General features: G+C 40.7%; 1 protein-coding gene across 1 annotated transcript; it reads right to left on the reverse strand.

Moving 5' to 3' along the window:
• Positions 1–2012: 2012 nt before the first annotated feature.
• On the reverse strand, positions 2013–21913 carry LOC139741971 (transmembrane protein 41B-like). Its single transcript, XM_071652537.1, has 8 exons — positions 21802–21913; positions 13797–13915; positions 10621–10801; positions 8360–8488; positions 6221–6314; positions 4564–4668; positions 3871–4009; positions 2013–2418 (listed from the first exon to the last, which is right to left on the reverse strand). Exons 2-8 carry the CDS (start codon positions 13885–13887, stop codon positions 2249–2251), a joined length of 909 nt encoding a protein of 302 aa, XP_071508638.1. The 5' UTR covers positions 13888–13915; positions 21802–21913; the 3' UTR covers positions 2013–2248.
• Positions 21914–24463: the final 2550 nt, after the last annotated feature.

Below are 24463 nucleotides of genomic sequence, written 5' to 3' on the forward strand. Positions count from 1 at the left end.
ATGGCTTCCTCGCCTCAGCCGAAACAAGCCAGGGCCAAAACGTGCTTCCGGTGTGGAAAGGGCAGACACACATGTGACAAGTGTAAGTTCAAGGACAGCAATTGCCATCATTGCCCCCCAAAAAAGGGGACACATTAGCAGCGTGTGTCTAAGCAAGAGACGCGGAATACCGCCCAAAAGCAGTGGCCAAGTGCAAGTCAAACGTGCCAACACTGAAAGTAAACATCAATATCGACAGCCAAGAGGTCGGAATGGAAATCGACACCGGTGCATGTATTTCGCTCATGTTGGAGACGATGTTCCGGACATATTGGCCTAAACGACAACTAAGCCCTAACAACTACGTATGAAGCTACGGACTTATACCAACCACGAATTGGAAGTCGTGGGCGTGGTCGAGGTGCACGTCGCTCACAATGGCCAGGTGAAAACGCTCCAGCTTATCATGGTCAAAGAAGATGGTCCCAGCCTCCTTGGTAGAAGTTGGCTGCATGAGGTCAGCATCCTCCAACGTCACGACGTGGTATTTTGTGAGAAAGTGGGCAAGTTCACAAGTTTGCAAGCCACGATTCATGTGAACAATGATGCAGCGCCCCGCTTTTGCAAAGCACGGGTGGTGCCATATGCGATGCGGGACCTGGTGGAGAAGGAGTTGGAGAAGCTGCAGAACGACGGGGTAATCAAATGAGTCAAGTTTTCGGAATGGGCCGCTCCCAAAGTGCCCATGATGAAAGCTTATAAGCAGTCTGTTCGGATCTGTGGCGACTTTAGAATAAAAGTCAATCGCGTAGCGAAGTTAGACAAGTACCCACTCCCAAGAATTGAGGACCTGTTCCTATCACTGGCAGGGGGACAAATTCTTGGAGCTGGATTTGTCCCAAGCGTATCAGCAGATCGAGCTCGACGATGACTCATGCCAATACGTAGTGATCACCACACACAAGGGGCTACATCGCTACAACAGGCTCCCGCTTGGGGTGTCGTCCGGCCCAGCCATATTTCAACAGGTTATGGAGAATTTGTTACGCGATATTCCCCATGTCACATTATACCTCGATGACATCCTCATCACCGGGGTCAATGACCAGGACCATCTTCGACAATCGAAATAGTACTCGGGCGGCTGGAAGACTCTGGGCTGCGCTTGAAGCGAAGCAAGTGCAAGTTCATGCAGGCGTCGGTCAAGTATTTGGAACACACCATCCACGAGCAAGGCCTTCATCCGACTTCTGGTAAAGTCACAGCGATCACGATTGTCCCTGCATCTCGAAACGTCAATGAACTGCGAGCCTATTTGGGGCTGCTCACATACTACGGCAAATTTCTCCCAAATTTGTCAACCACGTTAGCGCCTGTGTACACCCTTCTCAAGAAGGGGACACCGTGGAAATGGAACTCAGCTCAGCAAACGGCGTTGGACTCGTCCAAGAAGCTGCTGCTATCGTCACAAGTGTTGGTACATCATGATCCATGCAGAGAGCTGGTTGTGTCCTGTGATGCCTCGCAATATGGCATTGGCGCGGTAATCGCCCATCGCATGGAAGACGGGTCAGAAAAACCAATCGCGTTCGCCTCGCGAACGCTGGCGGAAGCCGAGAAGAAACATTCGCAAATCGAGAAGGAAGGTTTACATGTAGCTTGTGTGTTTGGTGTAACGCGCTTCCATTCTTACCTGCATGGGCGCCACTTCATGCTCATCACCGATCACAAGCCCCTCCTCAGCCTGTTTAACAAGGACCGTCCTATCCCATCCTCGTCGCCAGTGAAGTGACCTGCTATGAGCACAATCAAATAGGGAATGATCGACACACTCAGGAGTTAAGAGAGAGATTGACTTTATTAGACAACTGCGTTCAGCCAGAGCTCGAGACAGACTGCCTGGTCATAAATACATTGGTACGTTGCTACTACCGGTATGGTGGTCCATCATGATGTGGGGACACCTGTCTCTTTAATCCCTCCATTATACGAGTGATGTGATATTAAGCCCTCTGGCCGACAGAGCTCAGACACCATGTCTGATCTGAGTCTAGCCTGATTACACAATACACTACAATATCCCTCATAACTCATTACACAAGCACGCACACACACATACACACAAATCTATGGAGTAACAAACAGACAAGCGAGTTTAGCAATAATGCAGATCAATGCAATTAACAGTTAGAGATGTTCTTTGATTCTCTTTGCTGTAAATATGTCTTCTCCTCCAAGAATTGCCATCGCATTTAGCACCACGCTCCTCCTACTCGAATTTTTGTCGTAACCGCTGCTTGAAGAGCACAGGAAGCAGAGATAGCACCGCCAGGACTGCCAAAACGATGACCGAGGTCCACGACAGCGCGTCGCCTGCATGGGTCAGCTTGTAGAGGGTGGTGCCCCCCTGAATAGCTACAAAGGATGGCGGAGCTACTCCTGCAGAATCGAAGAAGAGTTTGGAATAACGCATCATCGCTGAAAGTTGCGTAAAATGGAATGAGCTTTTAGCATAGTTGTGTCACATACAGTAACTATTGCAGTTTTTCATAAATGGAACATACACGGAAAAGAGCAAAAGTTATTTTCATAAATTTTGCCATTTATTGTTAGGCCGTGAATTCAACAACACGCATAAATATCGCCACCTGATACACAAGCATAGTGAACAGCATTAGTGCACCTACGACAGCTTTGGTGTCAAATTGCAAACATGTCTGTGACCTCCCCATTCAAGAGAACATCTGTATGCAAAAACAACTACAGCTTTTACAGTTGAGAGAAATCTATTAGTATAAACTCAAATCTCTTGACAGTTATTGTTCCAAAAGCCGACAATAAGTAAACTTCACACTATTTAACTGAGAATACCTGCCTCAGATGAAATCCACTACCAGGATAAAGCCATAAACATTGGAGTGAAGAATGCTATAAAATTAGGTGGATGCCCTCCCCCCCCCAAAAAAAAAAACAAACAAAACAAAACAAAAACAAAACAAAAAAAATCACTTTATCACTCTAAAGGAGAATCAGAAACAGCACACTAAGTCTTAGTCTGTGAGGACAACTGTAACACAGGTAGCTCATGGAGCTTCTGAATCAGCTAAAATCATCAGATTGAAGTCACAATGTATAATTACAAAGACACGCTTGACTTTTGAGGACGAGTCCAGAGTATACTTGAGCAGGTGTTTATGGGAAATGTGTGTCATAGCAAAATCAGTCTGTCCTCAAAGGGATAATACAAATTGATTGAATAGGGAATTTAATGCACAATGACTTTGTCTTATATGACATGAGCATCTACATCGTATGTCCTCAGAACAAACAATTAAAATTCCCTTCATCCCTATTTAAAAATTTGCAGAGTAAAGGAGTCCCCTCTTAATCACTGGAAGGGTCAGAAAACAACATTTTCTGCCCTTCAAGGAGGGTTCCCACACAAGCTGTGGCTAATATTAGCCCGTGCAAATCTCCTCACATGAAACCCAGTTTGTGGGTATTACACTAAATCAGGCACTGTTATCAAACCACCTGAAGTGGCATTCTACCGTAGCTGAAATGGTTCCAGATGTACAATGTACGGATGTGCACTGTACTTCATTGCAGCAATTTTCTAGTTAAAGTGTTAAAATTGAGTCAAGTTTATTTGTTTTTTTGTCTCTAAAATATACAATTTGGAAAGAGCATTCTTTTTTTCTTCTTTCTCGTTTGCATGTTTTTTTCTTTTGTCTTTTCTTTCTTCTTTCTTTCTCAGTTTGCTAGGCATACCTCTCCTTCTTTCCAGTTTAAAACGATGGAGAAGTCTGTCAAAATCAAAACTGTGATTACTAGTAAATATGCATGTACTTTTAAGTGCTTTACCATAAGAATATTGCCTTTGAATCTCACCTATAAAGGTGCCTACAAAGAATGGCATTAAGGGTACATCTAAAATGGGAGAGGTGATATTGATGAACCAGTTTGGGAGGAACGGTGTTATCCTCAGGAAGATGATGTAGTTGAGGAGATGCTCTCGTTGCCTAGCAACCTGAAAAACAAGGTTAAAATAAGAGCAAAGTTATTGGAACACACATGTGAAGTGGGTACAGTATAGCCACAATTATCTAAATGTCAGAGAAAATCCTTTTTAAAGCCAGAACGTTTGGAAGACATCTATCATGGGTAAGAAAGAATAACTATCTAAATACACTTTGGAAACATTATTCATTTAATTATTCACAGTGAACAATCATTCAGGGAATACAGAAATATAACATGAATAAATCATTACCCTCATCATCACTAATATAAAAACCAATCCCATTGGTAGGCAGATGAAATACAAAACACATACATTGTAAATAAAATTTCATATTTCTATTTCATGTCTGATCAAAGATGAAACATTTATGTATCTTTGTTGATTGTTACTCTGTCTATTAACAGCTTCTAGATCACTTGAAAATGGTGTTGAATTTCACTTTTATGAAAGGGTAAGACTCCATCCAGGGAATGAGTGAAATTATACCAGCCAACAATGCTACTAAAGTGGAAAGAGTATACGCAAACAGTGAGGCAAGAAGGGTAGAAGTATGTACTCACTGTGGCTGCCCACTTCTCTACCCGGTCAGGAATGTACTTCTGCACCAGTTGCACTCCAACAAAGTATGAAATTAGGTAGCAGTTACTGGCTCCTATGGCAGAACACTGTCGGTGACGTAGAGAGGAGTAGAATTTAACATTAAACATATTCAGTCTGACAATTGCTGGTAGGGCTTAATAAAATGTTTGAACGGCACACAAGGATACAACCTTGTGACCACACTGTGACCCCGTTTACAGTGCGAGGCTGGACAGAGACGGGGCCGAGCCCAACCTCAATTGCGGGGCCGAGCCCCGCAATTTTGTCCGTTTACACTGCTGGGCTCGGCCGCGCTTTTAATTCAAACCTTTCAATATTTTGTCGTAGTGGCGCTCTGCTTGAAAACAAACGCAATTTGGTTTAGTCTGGACCCTTTGCCAACGGGATTCCGTGGCGAAGAAGTCACCGGTCGGGCAAAGGCCTTTGCCAAAGGAAAAATCCTTTGCAGGACAAATCCACCTTTAAACTATAGTTTTCGACATTGAGGGGGTTAATAACCTGAATAATGAAATAGTCCGGACAGACATTGGCCGCGCATTTGGCCCGGTTTGCTTTTACACTGAGAAAAGGCCGGGCTCGGCCGCGGCTCAGCCGTGGCCGAGACCACCTCCAGAGCGTGGCAAAACACGTGGCCAATTTTGGCCCTGCATTTGGCCTTTTGCGCGTTTACACTGAAATGAAGGCAGGCTCGGCCGCGGCCGAGCCTCGCACTGTAAGTGGGGTCTGTGTGATATCACTACAGCTGTATGACCAAAAGCTGAATTGTTAAGTTAAACATCTCATCAGAGCCCAAGCTGCTCTAGAATCCTCAACAATAGGAGGTTCCTTTTTATCTTTCCTCTAAACTTTAATGTCTACAGCTGAATGTGGACAAACATGAAAAAGGAATTTTACAAATCTTACAACATCCACATGATATTATATGCATATCCTTTCATGAAGACATCTTTCTCAGAAAGTAACAGGTAATTAAGCAATGAGATATGGATTTACTGTCTTACCATCCGTTGGGCAAATCCAGTTTGACACATACTTTGAGTGGGGGCATCAAACAGGGATTCAAAAGGGAATTAGACTGTCGTGTCTTCATATCTTGAACCTCCCTGGTGTAACTACTTCACTATCTCCGTCAAGGGAGGAGGTTATGTTTTCATTACTGCTGGTTTGTTTATCCGAGTGCAAAATAACTCCAAAAGTTGCGAACGGATTTGGATGAAACTTTCAGGAAAGTGTGAGAATGACACAAGGAACAGAATATTACATTTTGGAAGTGATCTGGGAATTTTTTTATGGATTTTATGAAGGATTTTCGATATTTTGGCTGGTAGGGTCAATGAAATTGGGGAGTTCAAGGGGCATATTTTTGACGTTTTCATACACGCGCGAGAGTGCGTGCTCTAGTTTCTGGTCCAGGGCGAGGCGCGCTGTGCAGCTGGCATTGATGACGTATCAAAAGGCTTCTATTTTAGGAAATGGGGCGATTTTCAGCATGCATACGTATGGGCAGAAATCACTGATCTCTAAGGAAGAACAAGATCATTGGTTGAAATGCGCTGCTTGGTGGAGGTCTGCGCTTTCAGATTGCTTCTCTAGTTGTGCAATAACGTTGGCACTTACCAGGCTGACTAGGAACAGTGCTAAAGGAAAGGGAAAGAGAAACCCTGAGAGAATACTCAGGAATATAGAACCAGGGATGGCAAACGTTTGTAGACTGGAGGGTCAAGGGTCAAGGAAAAGTTACTCTTATCAATTAGTCTTTTATATTGAAGATGTAATTACACGTAGAATGTATAATCAGGTACAATTGGTAGAGTATGTCTTGTCCCCCCTCCCCCCCCCCCCCCCCAAGAAGAAGTAGAAACTTTTTTGTAAGTAATTTTTTCCCCCTTTTTTGATGGACCAGGTCAGAAAAATTAAGCTCATTTTCAATTTTGTGGTATCAAAATAATTTTGAAGTAGTTTTACAAGCTAAAGAATTTGCTTGCTCTACGTTTTGTGCCAGTGTATTAAATGTACAACAGTATAGTGCGAAATGCATGAAACTTGACACAACTGCAAACATATCAATATACTTTTTTTTTTTGGTAATTTGTTTTACATTCCAACCCCTAAGAAGGCACCATAGGAGCAATGATTATAGGTCACCTACAGTTGTATCGTGGTACAGGAAATGAGAACAAAGTGAATATCAACAGAAATCATAGGCATTGGAATGTGTTATTAAACAGTTCTGGTAATTTGAACATAATTTTTTTTTTCTTTCTTTCTTTTTTTCTCAAATCTATAGACAATGTCTTTAAGCTATCATTTGTAACATCAAATATCTAACTCTCTCAAGAAAAACAACAACATACAACCATAGTCAAAAAGACAAATAGACACAGCTAACAAGAGACCCGAGGGTCTAGCGCTCACCTGAGTATCGCAAGTTCACCTTTCACGCAGTCACTAATCTAAATTATTCACAGCTCTACCAAAATTTGACCAGGCATTCTCAAGTAGAAGATCAAAATGTACAATAAGGGCCCAAATTTTTTAAGATTCCTTAATTTGGAGGGATTAGGGCCCCATGGGGCCCTCTGGGTGGGGCATGGTGCCCATTTTGATAAATTGAGATCCTGACCCCCTAGGGATGCTACACATTGTACCTGCCAAGTTTGACGAAAATCCATCATGAGGTTTTCAGGAAGAAGATGAAAATGTACAATTCAGGCCCCCATTTGGACCTTCCCAACCAACCCCCCCCCCCCCCACCTGCCCCCAAGAGGGGCACCCCTGGATCTCCTATGAACAAACTTGAAACTACAGTCATTAATGTACTCACTCATAGTATTGTCTAAGCTCTATAACTTCTGATTCTACAGAAGATTTTTAAAGATTCCTTCATTTTGGGGGTTTGGGCCCCCCTGGGGGCCCCCTGGGGGCCCCCTGGGTGGGGCATGGTGCCCATTTTAACAAATTGAGATCCTAACCCCCTAGGGATGCTCCCTGCCAAGTTTGGTGAAAATGGGTCATGGGGTTCTCAAGAAGAAGATAAAAATGTACAATTTAGGCCCCATTAGAACCCATCCCCTGCGTCCCAAGGGGGGCACCCCTGATTCTGCCATGAACAAACTTGAAACTACAGTCATCAATGTACTAACTCATAGTATTAAACTTAGCTCTATCACTTCTGGTTCTAGAAAAGAAGATTTTTACAGATTCCTTAATTTGGGGGGGGGGGGGGTTTGGGCCCCCCTAGGGGGCCCCCTGGGTGGGGCATGGTGCCCATTTTAACAAATTGAGTTCCTAACCCCCTAGGGATGCTACCTGCCAAGTTTGATGAAAATCGGTCTTGGGATTTTCAAGAAGAAGATGAAAATGTAAAAAGTTTACGCACGACGCACGACGGACGACGGACGAAGGACGATCGCAACAGCTCACTTGAGCCTTTGGCTCAGGTGAGCTAAAAAAGCAAAAACAAAACTGCATTAATTTTATCATACAAAGTTACATTCGAAATGCGACGAATAAATGCAACAAAAAACCTGTAGCAATATTCTCATACAAAACTTGCATTTGAATCAGTAGTTGAAATATTAAACTCAGGCTGTTCAAAAAGTTGAAAAGTACTGTAGCAGCTTTGTGTTTTACTTGTAATACCCCTTTCATGAAATCTGAATACACTTATATTCCCTATTTACACACTTTATGAAAATAGGTTAATATCAAAGAAGTTCTAGCACTTCTTCCAATCTACGTATACGTAAAGGATACAATATATACGTGAGAAAGAATGCTCCCATGACGGATAGAGAGTTCCTCTCGTTGTACCGCGACAAGACCTTGCCCAAGTCCTTGGCGTCATCCATATTCCTTGGCAGTTTGATGTGTTCCACGTCATCTCTACCAAGCCATGACACAGAAATGAAATAAAAAGCAGGGTGGTCCACGAGGAGTTTGAGCATGTCATTGCAAAATGCTAGAATTCTTGTGCAACATCCTCAAAATGCCAGCAACATGCCCCTGCAACATCCTCAAAAATTGGCAGCATGCTAAAAAAAAAAAAATGCATTTAAACATGTCAAAACACATAAAAACTTGAGAAACATCAAACTACTCAGAAAATTGGTGCACAAAGCATGGGGCAGAACATCAAACATAAGCGGGACGATGAGAAATAAGTCACAAAATATTATGCGCTACAAGCGCATGATGTCAGCTCTGCACAAATTAAATTTCCACAAAATTCTCACATTCAGAGCTTGAAACATGCTCAAATTTGAAGTTGTGGACCACAACAAAGGTCTGATTTTATTATGATAGATTATGATACTAAACTAGATATATCGCTACGGCTACTGATATGCCTCCGCCATAATGCATGGTTCTCCTAATAGGTCTATAGTACAATGTCTTGACAATGTGTGATGACAGTTTCACACAATTGGCAAAATATTAAAATGACAGGTTTGACACAAATGTGCTGAATGTTCACTTTCCTAGAACTAGGTTCAATTGGATGAATTATTAAAATGTCAGAGTGCAGGTATTTGGGGAACTGATGATTTTTACTTGACTTTTGACCCTTTTATAAGTTTATGCATTGAGTAATTTTCAAGGTACACTTGTATTGAGAAAAAGTATAATTTCAGTATCAAATGGGAAAATAGCATTATCTAAACCTCGCCTTTGACCTTTGACCTCACAGTTCCAAAGAGAATCACTGTTAGGTTGAACATGCATAAATATGTAAGTTTCATGATGATACCTTGAGTTACTTTCGAGATATGGAGGAAAAAGTGCAATTTAGCACTTTCACTTGACCTTTTACCTTTTGACCTTTGACCTTTTTGGCAAGAAACTTCCCCAAAAATATATATTGGGTAATACATGCCATACATCAAGTTTAAAAAAAAAACCCTTCAGACATATTGCATTTTAAGGAAAGTAGTGATATTTTGAGGAGTTGACCTTGACCTTTGACCCCTGACCTTTGACCCATGACCCAACTTCCCTAGATAATCACTGCCCATTGGTACAAGCATATATACTAAGTTCCATGAAGATACCTTGAACCATTTGCGAGATATGGAGAAAAACATGAAATTTCAATTTTTTTTTCACAAAATAACCTGTGACCTTTGACCTTGGACCCTGTGACCCTAAAATCCACACAAAGTATTATCCCCCAAGCATATACCCTCATACCAAGTTTGATGTAAAACCACCACACGGTTCTTGAGATATCAACAAAAACAAAACGGGACGGACGGACGTACGGACGGACGTACGGACGACCCGAAAACATAATGCCTCCGGCCACTTCGTTGCGGAGGTATAAAAAAGACAAATCTAATTAATGTTTTTTTAATGATAATAATAATGATAATAAAAAGGTGTTTGATACCATCGCCCTGCTGTAAATCAGCATAACCCACTTTTTAAATTCTGATCTGGTTCCAAATTTGGCTGCCACCTTTTGCTTCTTTTCAGATCAGAACCAATTTCTGAGACTCATGTTCCTACTGCATTGCAGCACAGTTTGCAGTGACTGGGGCCGTGTTGTCCAATTTTGATGATCTACAATGTATGAAATCATCAAGGGGCCACCCGTCCATGATGCGGTGCCAAGGTTTCAAGGGCAAGTTCTGGCAAGTTCACAAGGAACTGGTTTAAACCCGGAGGCCACATTACAGTACATGTACACTTTGTATATATTGTCTGCATAAAACATCCCTGATGCTTACATACAAATCTGCATACACAGGTTCATTAAACTTCTATACACTTCCCCATTATCTACCTATGAATAGATCTTCTTTAATTGAAGGGGGAGGGGCCAAAGATTGCCACTGCATTGTCTATGAAACACTATCATTACTGTTCTACAGAGTCCTTCTTTACATAGGAAATAGCTCTACATGGGTATTCACATGTAATATGCACAAGATATTTCACCTAATTTTATTCAGTTGAGAAACAAGGTTTTAAATCGCAGTAGTTTACCAATGATGACTGTTTTCAAAGCAACTCACTCTTCGATCTCAGGGAAGTTCCAGTAGACTAGGGACATGACTCCAACCGATGTGGCAAAAATGGTGAGTACGATGAGAGCTGACCGTGACGTCCGTTTCTCTACAGACATGGTGGACTTTGCTTCCGTTGTGATTTCCATGTCTTGTGATGGTCTGCTCTGCAATACACTGTTTTGGTGATCTGAAATGAATAGGATAACAGCTTGTCAAGTATCAATTGTTTACATAGACTGTACGTATCTGCTGTGGACAGTTCTCTGTTGTGCTGGGGCACAGTGAAGCGTACATCTAGAGATTTTTCTTTATAATGATGTCATCAGTCTTCAAGATTGTTACCAGTAACCAACAGCATGTTGATGAAATTTGAACAAGAAGTGTTTTTGTGCAAGGTGTGGGTGTATTAAAAGTCATCTCATGCGCACACACAAAAAAGCAACTATTAAGACTCTATTTAATGTCCCTTTGAGTTTGTAATAAAAACAAAGTGATAAAGTCATTCACCTTATCACAGTGACCAGACAAAAAGAGTGATAATATTTATATAATCTACATGACTTTGTACACTGTGAGCACTTTTACTCCGTATGTTTGGCTGCCACTCCTATGCACACTTGTGCTTTTAAGGACGTTCCTCAGTTGAGTTTGTGCGCATCCTAGCTGCGCAGGTGTCAGTGACGTAACAAAGAGCGTAGAAGCGCACGCACGAGTGATGAGCTGCTGAGCTAGCTGAGCTGAGCAGCTGCTAGTAGATCGAGCTAGAGTGTGGTATGTGTACGTACGGATACCCGACAGCTCCCCACCGCGGCCGCGCCGGGCAGCGAGCCGCGCTGGGCGGCCTCGCTCGGCTCGCGTGCCGACTGTACGCGTTACAATCTGTACATACCACGCAAAGTTCAGCGGTCCGAGCCGCATATACATGGTCATTGTAGCACAACACTGATTGACGAAATCGCGAAGCTTGGAAGTGGAACAGAGCTGTTTCCATTTTCAATCCATAGATCTGTTTTGTGACATGAAGTTCATTATCCGGTCATCAACATGGTAAAGTCGAGTGCTAAGGTACCAAGGGCCTATAGGCCCTAGTCGGGGTCTAAGGCTCACTAGTCTATTGGACTAGGTGTTAAAACAACAACAACAACAATAATAACAACAACAACACAAGCATATGACACACATTTCATCTTTAGGTCTAGCAGCTAAAACAATCTGAGTGTCTCTGTTAAAATCTAAATTAGATCTAAACTTGTCATTAATAGTAATACAAAATATTGGGTTTCTTTATTTTTGGTTACAAAATACAAGGTCACGAAAGTGTTATCAAACAAGACTATTCATCACTTTCACCACTCATATATTATTTTTTTTATTACCAAATCTGGTGAAACAACAGGAGAATCAATTTTTTTTTCTGGAATAAGTAAGTCTTCTTCTACAATTTAGTGAAGTTTCGTGAAATTGACATGGGTTTTGAAGTACAGCATGAGATTTATGAGCCCACCCTGTCAGGGCGACCCTTATGTTCCTGACCAGATTTGGGGGTCTTACGTTGGTATACATAATGTATGTCGCATGGGGGCGCTGCTAGGAAAAAAATGAGCAAATGAACCCCCACTTTTCATGGTTTTTCTGGAATAATTAAGCCTTTTTCTATAATTTGGTGCAGTTTCGTAAAAATGACATGGGTTTTGAATGTACAGCATGAGATTTATGAACCCACCCTGCCAGGGCGTCCATGCGTAGGTTCCTGACCAGATTTTGGGGTCGTACTATAGTATATGTCGCATGGGGGCGCTGCTAGCACAAAAACGAGCACATGAACCCCCACTTTTGATTGTTTTTCTGGTATTAGTGAGCCTTTTTCTACAATTTGGTCAATTTTCATGAATTTGACATGGGTTTTGAATGTACAGCATAAGTCTTATGAACCCACCCTGTCAGGGCATCCCTGCATAGGTTCCTGACCAGATTTTGGGGACTTACGATGATACTATATGTCGCATAGGGGTGCTGCTAGCACAAAAACGAGCACATGAACCCCCACTTTTGATTGTTTTTCTGGAATAAGTAAGCCTCTGTCTACAATTTGGTAAAGTTTCGTGAAATTGACATGGGTTTTGAATGTACAGCATAAGTTTTATGAACGTTGTCCTTTTGCTCACCCCTAACAGAAAACGTCGATAAGAAGGATTTGACAGATTTCGGTGTTTTCTGCCGCGTGAGGGCGCTGCTTGCTGAAGAATGAGAGTGTAAACCCTAACTTTAAAACCTTTTCCTCGTTTTGGGTACCCTTTTCTGCAATTCTTGCAAATTTGGAGAAAATAACGTGGATTTTGAAAGAATTATGGGATTTACGTTTGTCATTGCAAAATTTCTTGCCAATCATGGTCTTGATCATGTAACGCTATCATTTTGGTACAGGATGGCAGATTAGTCATATTCTTCAAAGTCCCGTAGAAGAAAAACAAGCACATGAACCTATGGTTTTATTTACAAATTTGGGCTTCGGATGGGTCAAAGTTAGGGTATGGAAAGTTTCAAGAAAATGACATGGATTTCACTTTAACTGAGGAACGTCCTTAAGTGTGTTGGCTGTTCAAAACTCTGACTCTACAGAATATTACTCGTGTGGCTATCAGTTGGTAGCACCCTTGAGAACCTCTCACACACCAAAGCTTGAATTATGTGTAGCTACTCTTTGTTTTCTCCGTTACGGGACCAAAGTTGTGTAATCAGTTGCAAGTGTCATCTACTATCAAAAAACATTCAAATCCATACGGTTAAAATGTATCTGTTCCTCTCTCTCACACTGGGGACTACATGTACAGTATTAATACAACTTTGTACATGTACAAGTAACTGCAATCTATAATGTTCGGAACAATTGAGTTTTCTATCTGGTATGTGTTTTTGTTTGTTATTTTCTGCTCTGTTGTCATGTTTGTATCTACCTGTACATACATTGTATATCTGACAACATCCTGAACTTGCCTTTAGGCCTACCTGTGAAACAAAACACAAAGTGGCCATGATCTGACAAATCTGTCATGTTCCTATTAAGCAATACCCAGATCCATAGCCAATGGTAGAGAGACCACATGAAGCCAAGAAGTCAGTCATACTGTATACATAGTAACAGAGGCATGTGCATATTAATATATTTATAGGTGAAGTAGTACCTTTAGGAACAGGCGGATCCTGGACCTTCTGATTCAAATGTCCTTCCCTTGATTTCCGCCGCAGGTTGTACCTACGTGTAGTCTGCTCCATCTTTCCACCGGGCTTGGGTCACCTTGCCCTAATAAAAAGAAGAGCACAGAGTAGCGGAATGATTTACTACTCATGTACATATGCAGCAGGTAATCATTTGACTAAGAAGGATGTAATTGTGCGCTCATGTTGTGGTTGTGTACATGTAGGTCAATTCATCTAAATTCAGTAATTAACCTGTTATAACTCTGTGTATGCTGAACATTAGTCCCAGGCCTCGAATTAACCGACGGCCACCGACGGCCATGGCCGTCGGTGCCCCTCTCGTTGGCCGCAATGCCTTTTGTTTTTTGATCAAAGTTACGGCCAAAAAAAAAAAAATGTGCCCTTTTTCTTGGGGCCGTGGTGCCCTTTTAGAATGAAAGTTATTATTTATGACGTATGATATGCCCTTTCTCAAAGTCTCTTTAATAAGCTTGAACAACTTTCCTGATCTCAAATATCATACCTTCAGTTCACTCGCGTCCCGATGTATCTGATTCAAACTCAAAGTATCTTTCCGAGATACGAGACGACGTGTACGTACATGTACGCCCGACCGGCTTTTACCGTCCCGACTGTCTCGGCAGCGCAGCGGCCGCGAGTATGTACTAGCTAGGCAGCGCATATTCAGATACTAGTAGAGTAGAGTGAACTCCAAGTTCACCAAGAAAAAAGAAAAATCCCACGATGCCAAGGGGTGCCAGACTGGGGAATGGGGAGGGGTGGAGAGAGAGAGAGAGACCAATCAACAGAAGAAACCGCGCGTACTGGCGCATTCTTGGAGGTCATGAACTGTCTGTCACAGACTAATCATAGCAATCTACACGCGCACGCAAATTCCTTTGCCTTGTGGTTTTGCCAGCCAGCTGTCGGAATGTGCTTTGAAGTTTCATGGCAGCCTGGCCTGGCTGGCCTGAAAGGGTGTCGAGTTTCAATCAATACCTACTGTTGTTTTATTCCTGTTTTAAAAAATGTTGATTCACCTGATAGAAACGCGGAGATCGGGAATGTGTTACAGCTGTAGGGAAGAGGTTTTTGTTGTGTGTCGCACTTTGTGTGTGTGTGTGTGTGTGTGTGTGTGTTTGTTTTTCTCGGTTTGTTTTTCTTCTTTCTTTTTTCATAAACACCAAACATGCCCTTTCCAATGTGGCCTTGGTGCCCCTCTGACTGACTTAAAGGACAAGTTCACCTTCACAGACATGTGGGTTGAGTGAATGCAGCAATATTAGTAGCACACATCAATGAGAGTTTGAGGAAAATCGGACAATCCGTTCAAAGGTTATGAATTTTTGAAGTATCTGCTCAGTCACGGCTGGATGAGAAGACTAATATAGCTTGTGATGTCATATGAGTACAACTATACAAAGAAAGTATAAAGAAAATTCAAGATATTCTCACTTTTCTCACATAATAGACTAACACTCGACTTCTCTCTTTCAGAAGTCAGGGGGAATAATATTACCCCTAACATAAGTCAGTAACAAGTCGAAGAAATGTACACTTCATTCAAAAAGTCAACTTTTGTGAAATTCTCTTTTTATTTTCCTTATATCGTTGTATGCATGTGACATCATACACTGTAGTAGTCTTCTCCTCCAGCAGTGATTGCACAGATATCTTAAAAATTCATAACTTTTGAACGGATTATCGGATTTTCACCAAACTTTCACTGATGTGTTCTACTAACATTGTTGCCTTCACTCAATCCACATGTATATGAATAGTCCCTAGTACAAAATACTGGGTCAGGTGTCCATGGTAAACGTGTTATCAGTACAGCAAAATCAGCTCGTCCTCAACAAGTTAACTGGCTTTGTGAGACTCAATACCAGTTTCCCGTAAGGAACAAGTAAAATAGGCTTTCAAATAAACAGTGATAACTTAAAATAGACAAAAAATGAACATGCAGTGAGCTATTTTACATTTTACAAGAATGTCAAAATGCCAGTAATACTGCTGTACAACTTGTACGTGTACCTACAATGTAGTTCTCGGTCACCCCGAACAATAGGCCATCACGCACAGAATCTTCAGATGCTATAAAGGATTAAGAGTCCCAAAATGCTCCTCATGTTCAATGACTTTAATACATATTGTACACTATTTGCAGCTCTTGGATTCTTGGTGACTGAGGATACTACAGTTTTGTAGAAAACTTACAAAAAAAAAATTATCAAATTATGCATTATAAAATATCTAGAGAAGTCTACAGTGTATGTATTGTACTTTGTGTGTGCATGTGTGTAAATCAATTCTCTAAATCAATCAATCCACGGTGCTATTGTGATCAGTACTGTATGCCCAAGTTGATATTGTGTTGCAGTACAGTACAATGGTGTACAAAACTGTAGTTTCTGAGACATCTACCACAAAATTTTGCCAAACATTAGAAATACAGTGTACCGGTACCGGTAAGTTAATTGACACAAATTCTAATTTCAACCGTTCTGAAAAACTGTTAAATCAAATGACTTTTATAGGGGGTGTACAGTTCTGGTTGAGGTGAAGATTCAGCTTGTAACATTATGGAGATATTCAGAAACCACTCAACGACATGTCAAAGAACATGCAATTCTAAGGGGTATTAAAAGTTTATGTGATGAAAATCGGTTTTGAAATGACTGAGATATCCCAAAACAAGGTGAAACAAAGAGATCCTTAGAAAAAGTGTGGCCTGTCGCCTTTTATTATTATCACTTTTTTGGATATCTCAGCCATTTGAAAACCAATTTTCATCAAATAAATGTTGAATCCTTTTTAAAATTACACGCTCAATTCAATTTTCATTTGCAAAGAGGTTTCTCATCATCTCACTTTGTATAATATGAATGCTCAAAACATGAATCCCCACCTCAACCAGTACTGTAAAGTCCCTTTAAATGAAAAAAAAAAAGTAACATTGAATCTATTCCCTAAAAAAACAAAAAAACAAACAAAACAAAAATATTTGAAAGTACAAAAGCCTAGACTGATTAAAACATGGGCGGGGGAAGGGGATTTGTTTATGAGTAGCAGTAATCATCCCCGTTTGCAATACTACATGTACATTGTAGGGTGCCTGTCATACAGTTGTACCTCCACCTACATTGTACATGTACGTTTGTATGCGACAGGACACTACTGCATGGGTGCCACCAGTATTTTGTGGCCTGGCAGCCTAGTACAAATTTGTACGTGCAGTTTCATTTGGTATTGACAGCTAAAGAGCATCAAGTGTCCTTAGTCCCACTATAAAGCAAGCAAGAATTACAAACACTGTGTTAAGGGAAGGGAAGTGAGAGTAAATTATATTTTACTCTCCGAACTGACTCAATGATTGGGCCTTTTCATCTGAATGAATGAAACATCCCTTGCTGCAAATAAAAATACAGCACTGTAATAGGCCTCCTTCCTGTTACAGAGTTCCTCGGTCACATTCTCTACTCTATTAAACAGATCCGACATGTAAAGATTAACGTTACTACTTGTAACTAGGCGAGTCTGGAACGATTGTTGCATAGTTGGCAAATAAATAAACGACCTCTTTTTTTTCTCTCTATCTCTCTCTATCTCTCTCTATGCCAGCTTGTTTGTTAAATTGTTTTGTTTTGTTTTTCATCTTCAGTGCTTGTCCCAAAGCAAGCCAAGGCCGGCCAAAGGGAACACTGAACAGATTTTTCTGACTGATGCTAATAGCGTACTGAAACTGAGTTGGCCTAACTTGGGGATTTCTACTGGAAAGACCATCGACCACATCATCACGAGCCACTTCACCAACTTATCAATGACAATGTTGTTGTTGGTGGTGGTGTTTATTGGCGCTTTTCAATCATTTTGATTATCTGCGCCACGTCTTCTCCACACTATAGTGATAGTACTAGTAGGAGTCCATGAAAGAGTCTAGACTCTATGAACTCAGTTCGGTTGATCACGTCACACGTACTCACTGGGTAATTCCATGGGGTTGGGACTGAAATTGTGACATACAAGTTGAAAATTCAAGTTGGGTAAATTGAAATTTCCTTTTCCCCCCTGATTTGTTACTCCCATTCTTCAACTTATTCCACTAGAAATCTGTTTATTACTTCGCACAGTTTCAGTCAGCATGGGTAAACAGGTACATGTATGGCAAAATACCTATGTTACACGGACTTCATTTGTTGACATCCTTCATAATTTTGTGTTCTGAAATGATAACAATGAACACATCCACGTTTTTTTCATCCATAGCACATCAACATGTTATTTAACAGGCGCATGAGATCATTATTAGTAAGATTGTATGTTCTGATGTCAACTGCAAGCAACTTTTATTAACATGTTTTTTTCTACAAACCATTAACAATTTCAATCAAAGGTTTAACTTTTTCATCAAGAGTGACACAATGACAATATTCTTAAAAGCACCACAATTAAAGCAAGTGATTTGCATGGGTATTCAAGTGAAAACATGATTTTATTGTTATAATCAGGGGTTTTCAGACAACAACCTCGCCCACGGTGTACTACCTATGTTACACAGACAGTATGTCTTTGTAACATAGGTACACTACGACATATCAACTGATTTCCTTTATTGTGGTGTGAGATGTTAAAACCTACACATATAGACTTTATGTATGTTCCCACAAATAACACTATTGTAACAGTTCTTTGGAATTATATCTACTGCACACCTGTGGAACAATACCTATGTTACACAGACTTCAATTCTTTGTAACTCTGGTATGAAAGAAGGCAGACTTAATCAGAAGAAGAAGAAGAAAGTGAAGCTTTACACAATTTGACCTAATATACACTAACAACATCATCAACTAGTTGTCAACTAATTAAGAAAACTAATAAAGAGAAATCAGACAAGTCTTCTTGTCTTCTCCATGTTCTTTGTTTGAAATTAATTTCTGCTCTTTTGTCCAATGTCCATTTAGCCCTCGATTTTTGTTTTTCTTCTGTCCATTTTCCCTCTGTGCAGTTTTCTTTTCGTCTAGTTTGTTACATATGCTCTTCTTGGGTGTTGCTTTGTCGGCTTCCTCTCTGTTTGGGGAGTGCTGTGGATGTGTCCTTTTCACTCTTTCATGTAGTTTAACACGTAGCGGTGGCAGAGGAGGAGCCATGGCAGATTCATCAACAAACTTAACAAAAGGTGTAAAGAGAAATAGAATAAAAAAATTAAAAGAAAATTTTTGTCGGGGTTGACTATATATTCCTGTGGATGTATCTGTGTGTTTATGAATGGAATTAAATAATTTTAACAATTTTGCTTACATTTCTACCTCTTGGCATACCCATTAGCTAGAGTTCCATGTGTACCTCCCACCAAAATTGGAAAAAAAATGGGTTATGCTTAAAATGATGTAAAAATCAATAATAATAATATAGCATGTAAAACATAGGAAAATATCATTTTCATACTCTATGCTAAAAACTTGTTTTCAGATGTAAGCTAGGAAGGGCAGGTCGCTGCCCCCAGTGTCCTAGCTAAGGTTAGGGCTAGGGTCAGGGTTACGCTTACGGTTATGGTCCTTAATAGACTCCCAAAATAATACTAGGCCCTATTTTATATTCATCCCCCATCGAAATTGTCGCCCTCTTTTTGAATGATAGTGTAGAGCAATAATAGTCCAATTTTGATTGGGGTTCATAATTTTATTGAAGCCTTTCCTACCCACTACCCACCCAAACTGAAAAGGACACTGGCATTTTAGCTTTGAGACTTCACAGTGGGTGAACATGGAATGGAAATGGTGAATCCTTGTGAAATGTTAACAACTTCATCAGAGCATCTAACAGGTCAGTGAAATCTTGGAAGGAAAACATTAACATTTTCGAAGTAAATCTGTTAAAGAGAAAGAATTTCACAGCTCCTAGTTCCCTCAATATCACCAGCAAAATAAGGCAAACTCTATTTCTCTAGTTCAGATGCAGTCTGGACATCTACGTTTTCCAACTAGTATAGTGATTAATACTAACTCTAGCACGTCTACCTTGGTAGATACCTAATGACAAAAGGGTCCAAAAATTCACAATAATCGGGAGGTAAAACAATTTTATATTGCAGTGAAGATACACTGATATACTTTTGTATGGTTTTCTAAGAGAGGAATATATGCTCCTTTTGCAGAGACCGGCATGGACAGAAAATTTGGCAATCAAAATTATGAACATGAACCTGTAACAAATATCTCAGTATGTGGGACTACAGTATCATCGTCCACCGTATTTTTGGCCAGTTCAGAGGTTTAGATGTCATTTTTTTTCCTCTAATAGAGTTACAGAATATGACAAATGTTATTATTTTCGTAAAATAGCGTAAAAGCTTACCAATTGACATCAGAAACATTAAAACTCCTGTACCTACGTTACATGGACAACGGCAGAAAAACAGATCTTGCGCTGTCCAGGTAGGTGTATATTGGCTGTGAGTAGTTTTTCTGCCATTGGGGGAGGACTGCCAGTGACATGAATACGATTGCTGAAGTTAGTAGCTCTTCTTTTTATCGCGAGACGCGTCTTTCCTTACCTATGTACGTTACACGAAGAGGCCGGACATCGCACTGAAGTACAGTGATATGTTCCGTATTTTCTTGTTTATTTGGAGGATTTTGATGCTAATTTTTGGATAAGAATTCTCCTGAAATATAAATCTCATTATAGAAATAAAGTTTCTAATCATATTATGATTGGAAGTGTATGTAAAACCATGCTATACCTATGTTACAACAAAAATTGCCATGGACATCGTTTGTAACATAGGTATGAGGTTGCTTGAAGATGCTCTGGTGTTCTTATTTTGTTACAAATGTTTATGTGCCTTATAGTCTTTGTAGAAGTCACCTTGCCTCTCTTAATTATGATAGGCATAATGCTGAAAGGTTGTATATTCCTGTTTTACATTGCCATGAAAATGGCATATATTTATGTCACAACATAAACCACAAAAAACCATGGGACATCATTAGTGAAACAGTCATAGACAAAATACATTTGTACACAGGCTTGTTTTTTTTTTCATCAAATAATTCTTCACACATTTCTCTCCAAGAATAACTGCAAACCACAGACATTTATTTGATAAATTTTTCAGAATATGACTTTTATTCCCTACACAACATGAAAACCTAGAGAAGACCCAACCCCATGGAATGACCCCACTCTATTCTAGGTTTCGGCTTTACTTGTCAAGTGGCAGTGTGTGAGATAAATTTCCCTCCACCGTTTAAATAGTGCAGTTCCTATGTGCAGTGCATAATTAATAAAGTAGTATTACATATAAATATACTCTTTTGTGTGTGTGTATTCTAATGCATGAGCACACAAAGTGTGTATTGCTAGTAAATACTAACAATATCAATAATCAATCTTTATTGCATCATTTACAAAACGCTTTGTATGTCGCTGTACGTTCCACTTATAATTAAATTTTATAGTCCCACCCACGTACAGTGTAGTGTACATGTGCACAGCTTTTTTGAACAGCGGCTTGCGTAACAAATACACGCAATGCACTGTGTGACGGTCTGTGTTATTGTTCACTTCCCGCAGCCAGCCAGCCAGCCAGCCCCACATACACTGCATATACAGTGTACGTATACTATAGTACCGGCGAATGTGCTCATACAAAACTGAACCACAAAGGGTTCAGCAGCTAGGAACTGATGTGAGTAGACCGAAACCTAAACCAAAATGTCATACATGGACAGCAAATTACTAATAGATGTACAGTGAGTTGCGTTTACCTTCGATCACCTGTCTGTGTACGAAGAAGTGTGATCTCGTACACGCAGGTTCGACATGAATTACGTACACGCAATGAACGTTCTAAGCTATTGTCTGCTGTGTCACCTCCAACGTGTTGACAGTTGACACCAACTTTGGAACGATTGCATTACATTTGTGCGTGGCTTGGCGATCACTAGGAAAGATACCGTATATGAACACAACATCAATACTCACGTGTTTACTCTCCAATACTGCAAAAATAAGGTTCGCAACAAAAGGAAAATCGGGAGTTGAGTTAGATCGCCTCCTCCTCCCTGCTCATGTTTCCGTCTTGTCATATACACACAGACCAATGAGACTGCATGCGATATATATGCAGTCATCAGTACAGTGTTCAGAGTATTGTGAGGCCAAGCACCAGTACGCAGCTGCACTGTACACGGTATCATAGTGGGTATAACGCATGCATGACATACGAGCACAGAACTCAAAGTTCTGTGCATACGAGCCGAATCGGTTTGCTCGGAGAAGACGCCCTCTTTGACCATGGTTCGAGCAAACTGATTCGACTCGCTCGTGCGTATGTCATGCATGCCCCGTGTTCAGTACGTTTTAGAGTTCATCTTAATTGAGTTTTTAACATTATAAATGTGTTTTTGATGATATTTGCCCCTATATCATATGACAAATTGCACATTGAAGGGTTTTAAAGCTTCTCAAAGGGACACTTTTGAAAATGATGCCCTTGATTTGTGGGGGTTTTTCAAAAAAATAAATCTTGCAGTAGGCCCTATTGATTAGTTCTTCGTAAGATGCATAGATTCAGGCAGTCATCCTAAATTGATTATTTAAGGAGTTGTCATCATTACCTTATTGCCTACAAAGTACTGTAAAAGACTTTGATTTATCGAACAGATTAACTTTATGTATTTTGAGCTGTTTCAGTGGTAGCCAAAACAAAGAAATGCATTAAAAATACAACAATCATTCAAAGTTGTGTGATATTATACTGAATACTAAAGTATGCACTATAAGATCTAGTACCAAAAGAACATAAAAAGAAAGCAAAATGTGGTTAAGCAGAGTTGGGGTGGGGGTAGAGGAGGGGGTAGGGGAGGAGAGGGGGAAGGGGGGGGGGAGGAAGGGAGGGATTTGACAGATTCTGAATAGATCAACATAAACCAGCAGAACTTGTATGAAATGGATGCTTCCAATTGACTTGTGTGCATTACTTGCATACTGTATAGGGCTCACACGGGTACAGAGAGACGTGTGTTAAAGGGATCGTATAGTTTTGGTTGAGACCTAATTTCAGGTTTCTAACATTTTTGGTGAGATAATCAGAAACCTCATATGAAATATGAAAGAGCATGTAATTCTATGAGGAATTCAACGTTTATTTGATGAAAATTGGTTTTGAAATGTCTGAGATATCAAAAAAGAGCGATTCTACCATAAAGTGTGGGACCCACACTTTATCACGATCGCTTTGTTTTACTTTGTTTTTGGATGTTTCAGTCATTCCAAACCCGATTTTCATCAAATAAACTTTGAATTCCTCTTAAAATGGTATGCTCTGCATAGGCGCCGGAAGTGGGGGGGGCAGGGGGGGTGGGGCGGCCGCCCCCCCCCCCCAATCCAAAAAGTGGGGGGGGGGGGGGCAAAACGCATTTTTGCCCCCCCCCCCCCCCCCCCCCAAAAAAAAGCCCCCCCCCCAAAAAAAAAAAAAAGTAATAATAATGATAATAAAAATAAATGAATAAACAAAGAAAATTAAATAGATATGTATATATGTGAATAAAAGGGAAAAAATATGGCTACAAATGGCAGCTTTTGGACTGTAAAATGTCAAAATTTTCAAGCTCGCTCGCTTCGCTCGCTCGCATCCAGCAGTTGAGCCCGGTGCGCCTCCCCCTTAATTTCTAAAGCGAAAAACATAGCCACGACGGCAGTTGTTGGACTCTAGAATGTCAAAATGTTCAAGCTCGCTCGCTTCGCTCGCTCGCATTGAATCGTTATGCCATTCTCCTATAATGTTGCTGACAGTAATTGCCAGTAGTTGCGCCCGATGCCCCCACCCCTTAATTTCCAAAGCGAAAGATAAATATAGCTACAAACGGGAGTTTTGGGACTGTAAAATGTCAAAATTTTCAAGCTCGCTCGCTTTGCTCGCTCGCATTGAATCGTTATGCCATTCTCCTAATGTTACTGCCAAATTGCCAGCAGTTGCGCCCGATGCGCCGCCCCATTAATTTCCAAAGCGAAAGATAAAGCTACAAACCCCAGTTTTGGGACTGTAGAATGTCAAAATTTTCAAGCTTGCTCGCTTCGCTCGCTCGCATTGAATCGTTATGCCATTCTCCTAATGTTGCTGCCAATAATTGCCATTAGTTGCGCCCGATGCGCCCCCATTTATTTCAAAGCGAAAACTCCAGTTTTGGAACTGTAGAATATCAAAATTTTCAAGCTCGCTCGCTTCGCTCGCTCGCATTTTATTGTTATGCCATTCACCTTATGTTGCTGACAGTATATAATTTGTCGATCGTTTCACACCGTCATTCCATCCATGTAAGGAAAACTTACAATGTTCCTCAATGACTGCGTTGTTGAATGTATCACATTCCGTAATGTATTGTAGTCCCATTATTGCTCACGCACACACGCACAAGCATAGTACAGACCGTCAAAATTACTTTATGGTTCCCCCCATGTTTCGACCCACCGTACGCCACTTTACATATATATATATATATATATATAATAGATGTGTGTGCGTGTGTGTGTGTGTGTGTGTGTGTGTGTATGTGTATATTGTGTAACATATGCATGGTCTAATCTTGAGCCCCCTCCAATGTTTGCCCCCCCCCCCCCCCAATCCAAAACTGCTTCCGGCGCG

This window comes from Diadema antillarum, unplaced genomic scaffold (genome assembly GCF_040938485.1).
Source record: "Diadema antillarum isolate AM-2024a unplaced genomic scaffold, OU_Dant_1.0 seq00000968_RagTag, whole genome shotgun sequence".
Classification (NCBI taxonomy): Eukaryota; Metazoa; Echinodermata; class Echinoidea; order Diadematoida; family Diadematidae; genus Diadema; species Diadema antillarum.

Coding starts and splice junctions, on each gene's coding strand:
- LOC139741971 (XM_071652537.1), bottom strand. CDS start 13,887: ATGGAGCAGACTACACGTAGGTACAACCTGCGGCGGAAATCAAGGGAA. Junction 10,802..13,796: donor GGATCCGCCTGTTCCTAAAG/GTACTACTTCAC, acceptor TATTCATTTCAG/ATCACCAAAACAGTGTATTG. Junction 2,419..3,870: donor CTTTGTAGGCACCTTTATAG/GTGAGATTCAAA, acceptor TCGATTCTGCAG/GAGTAGCTCCGCCATCCTTT.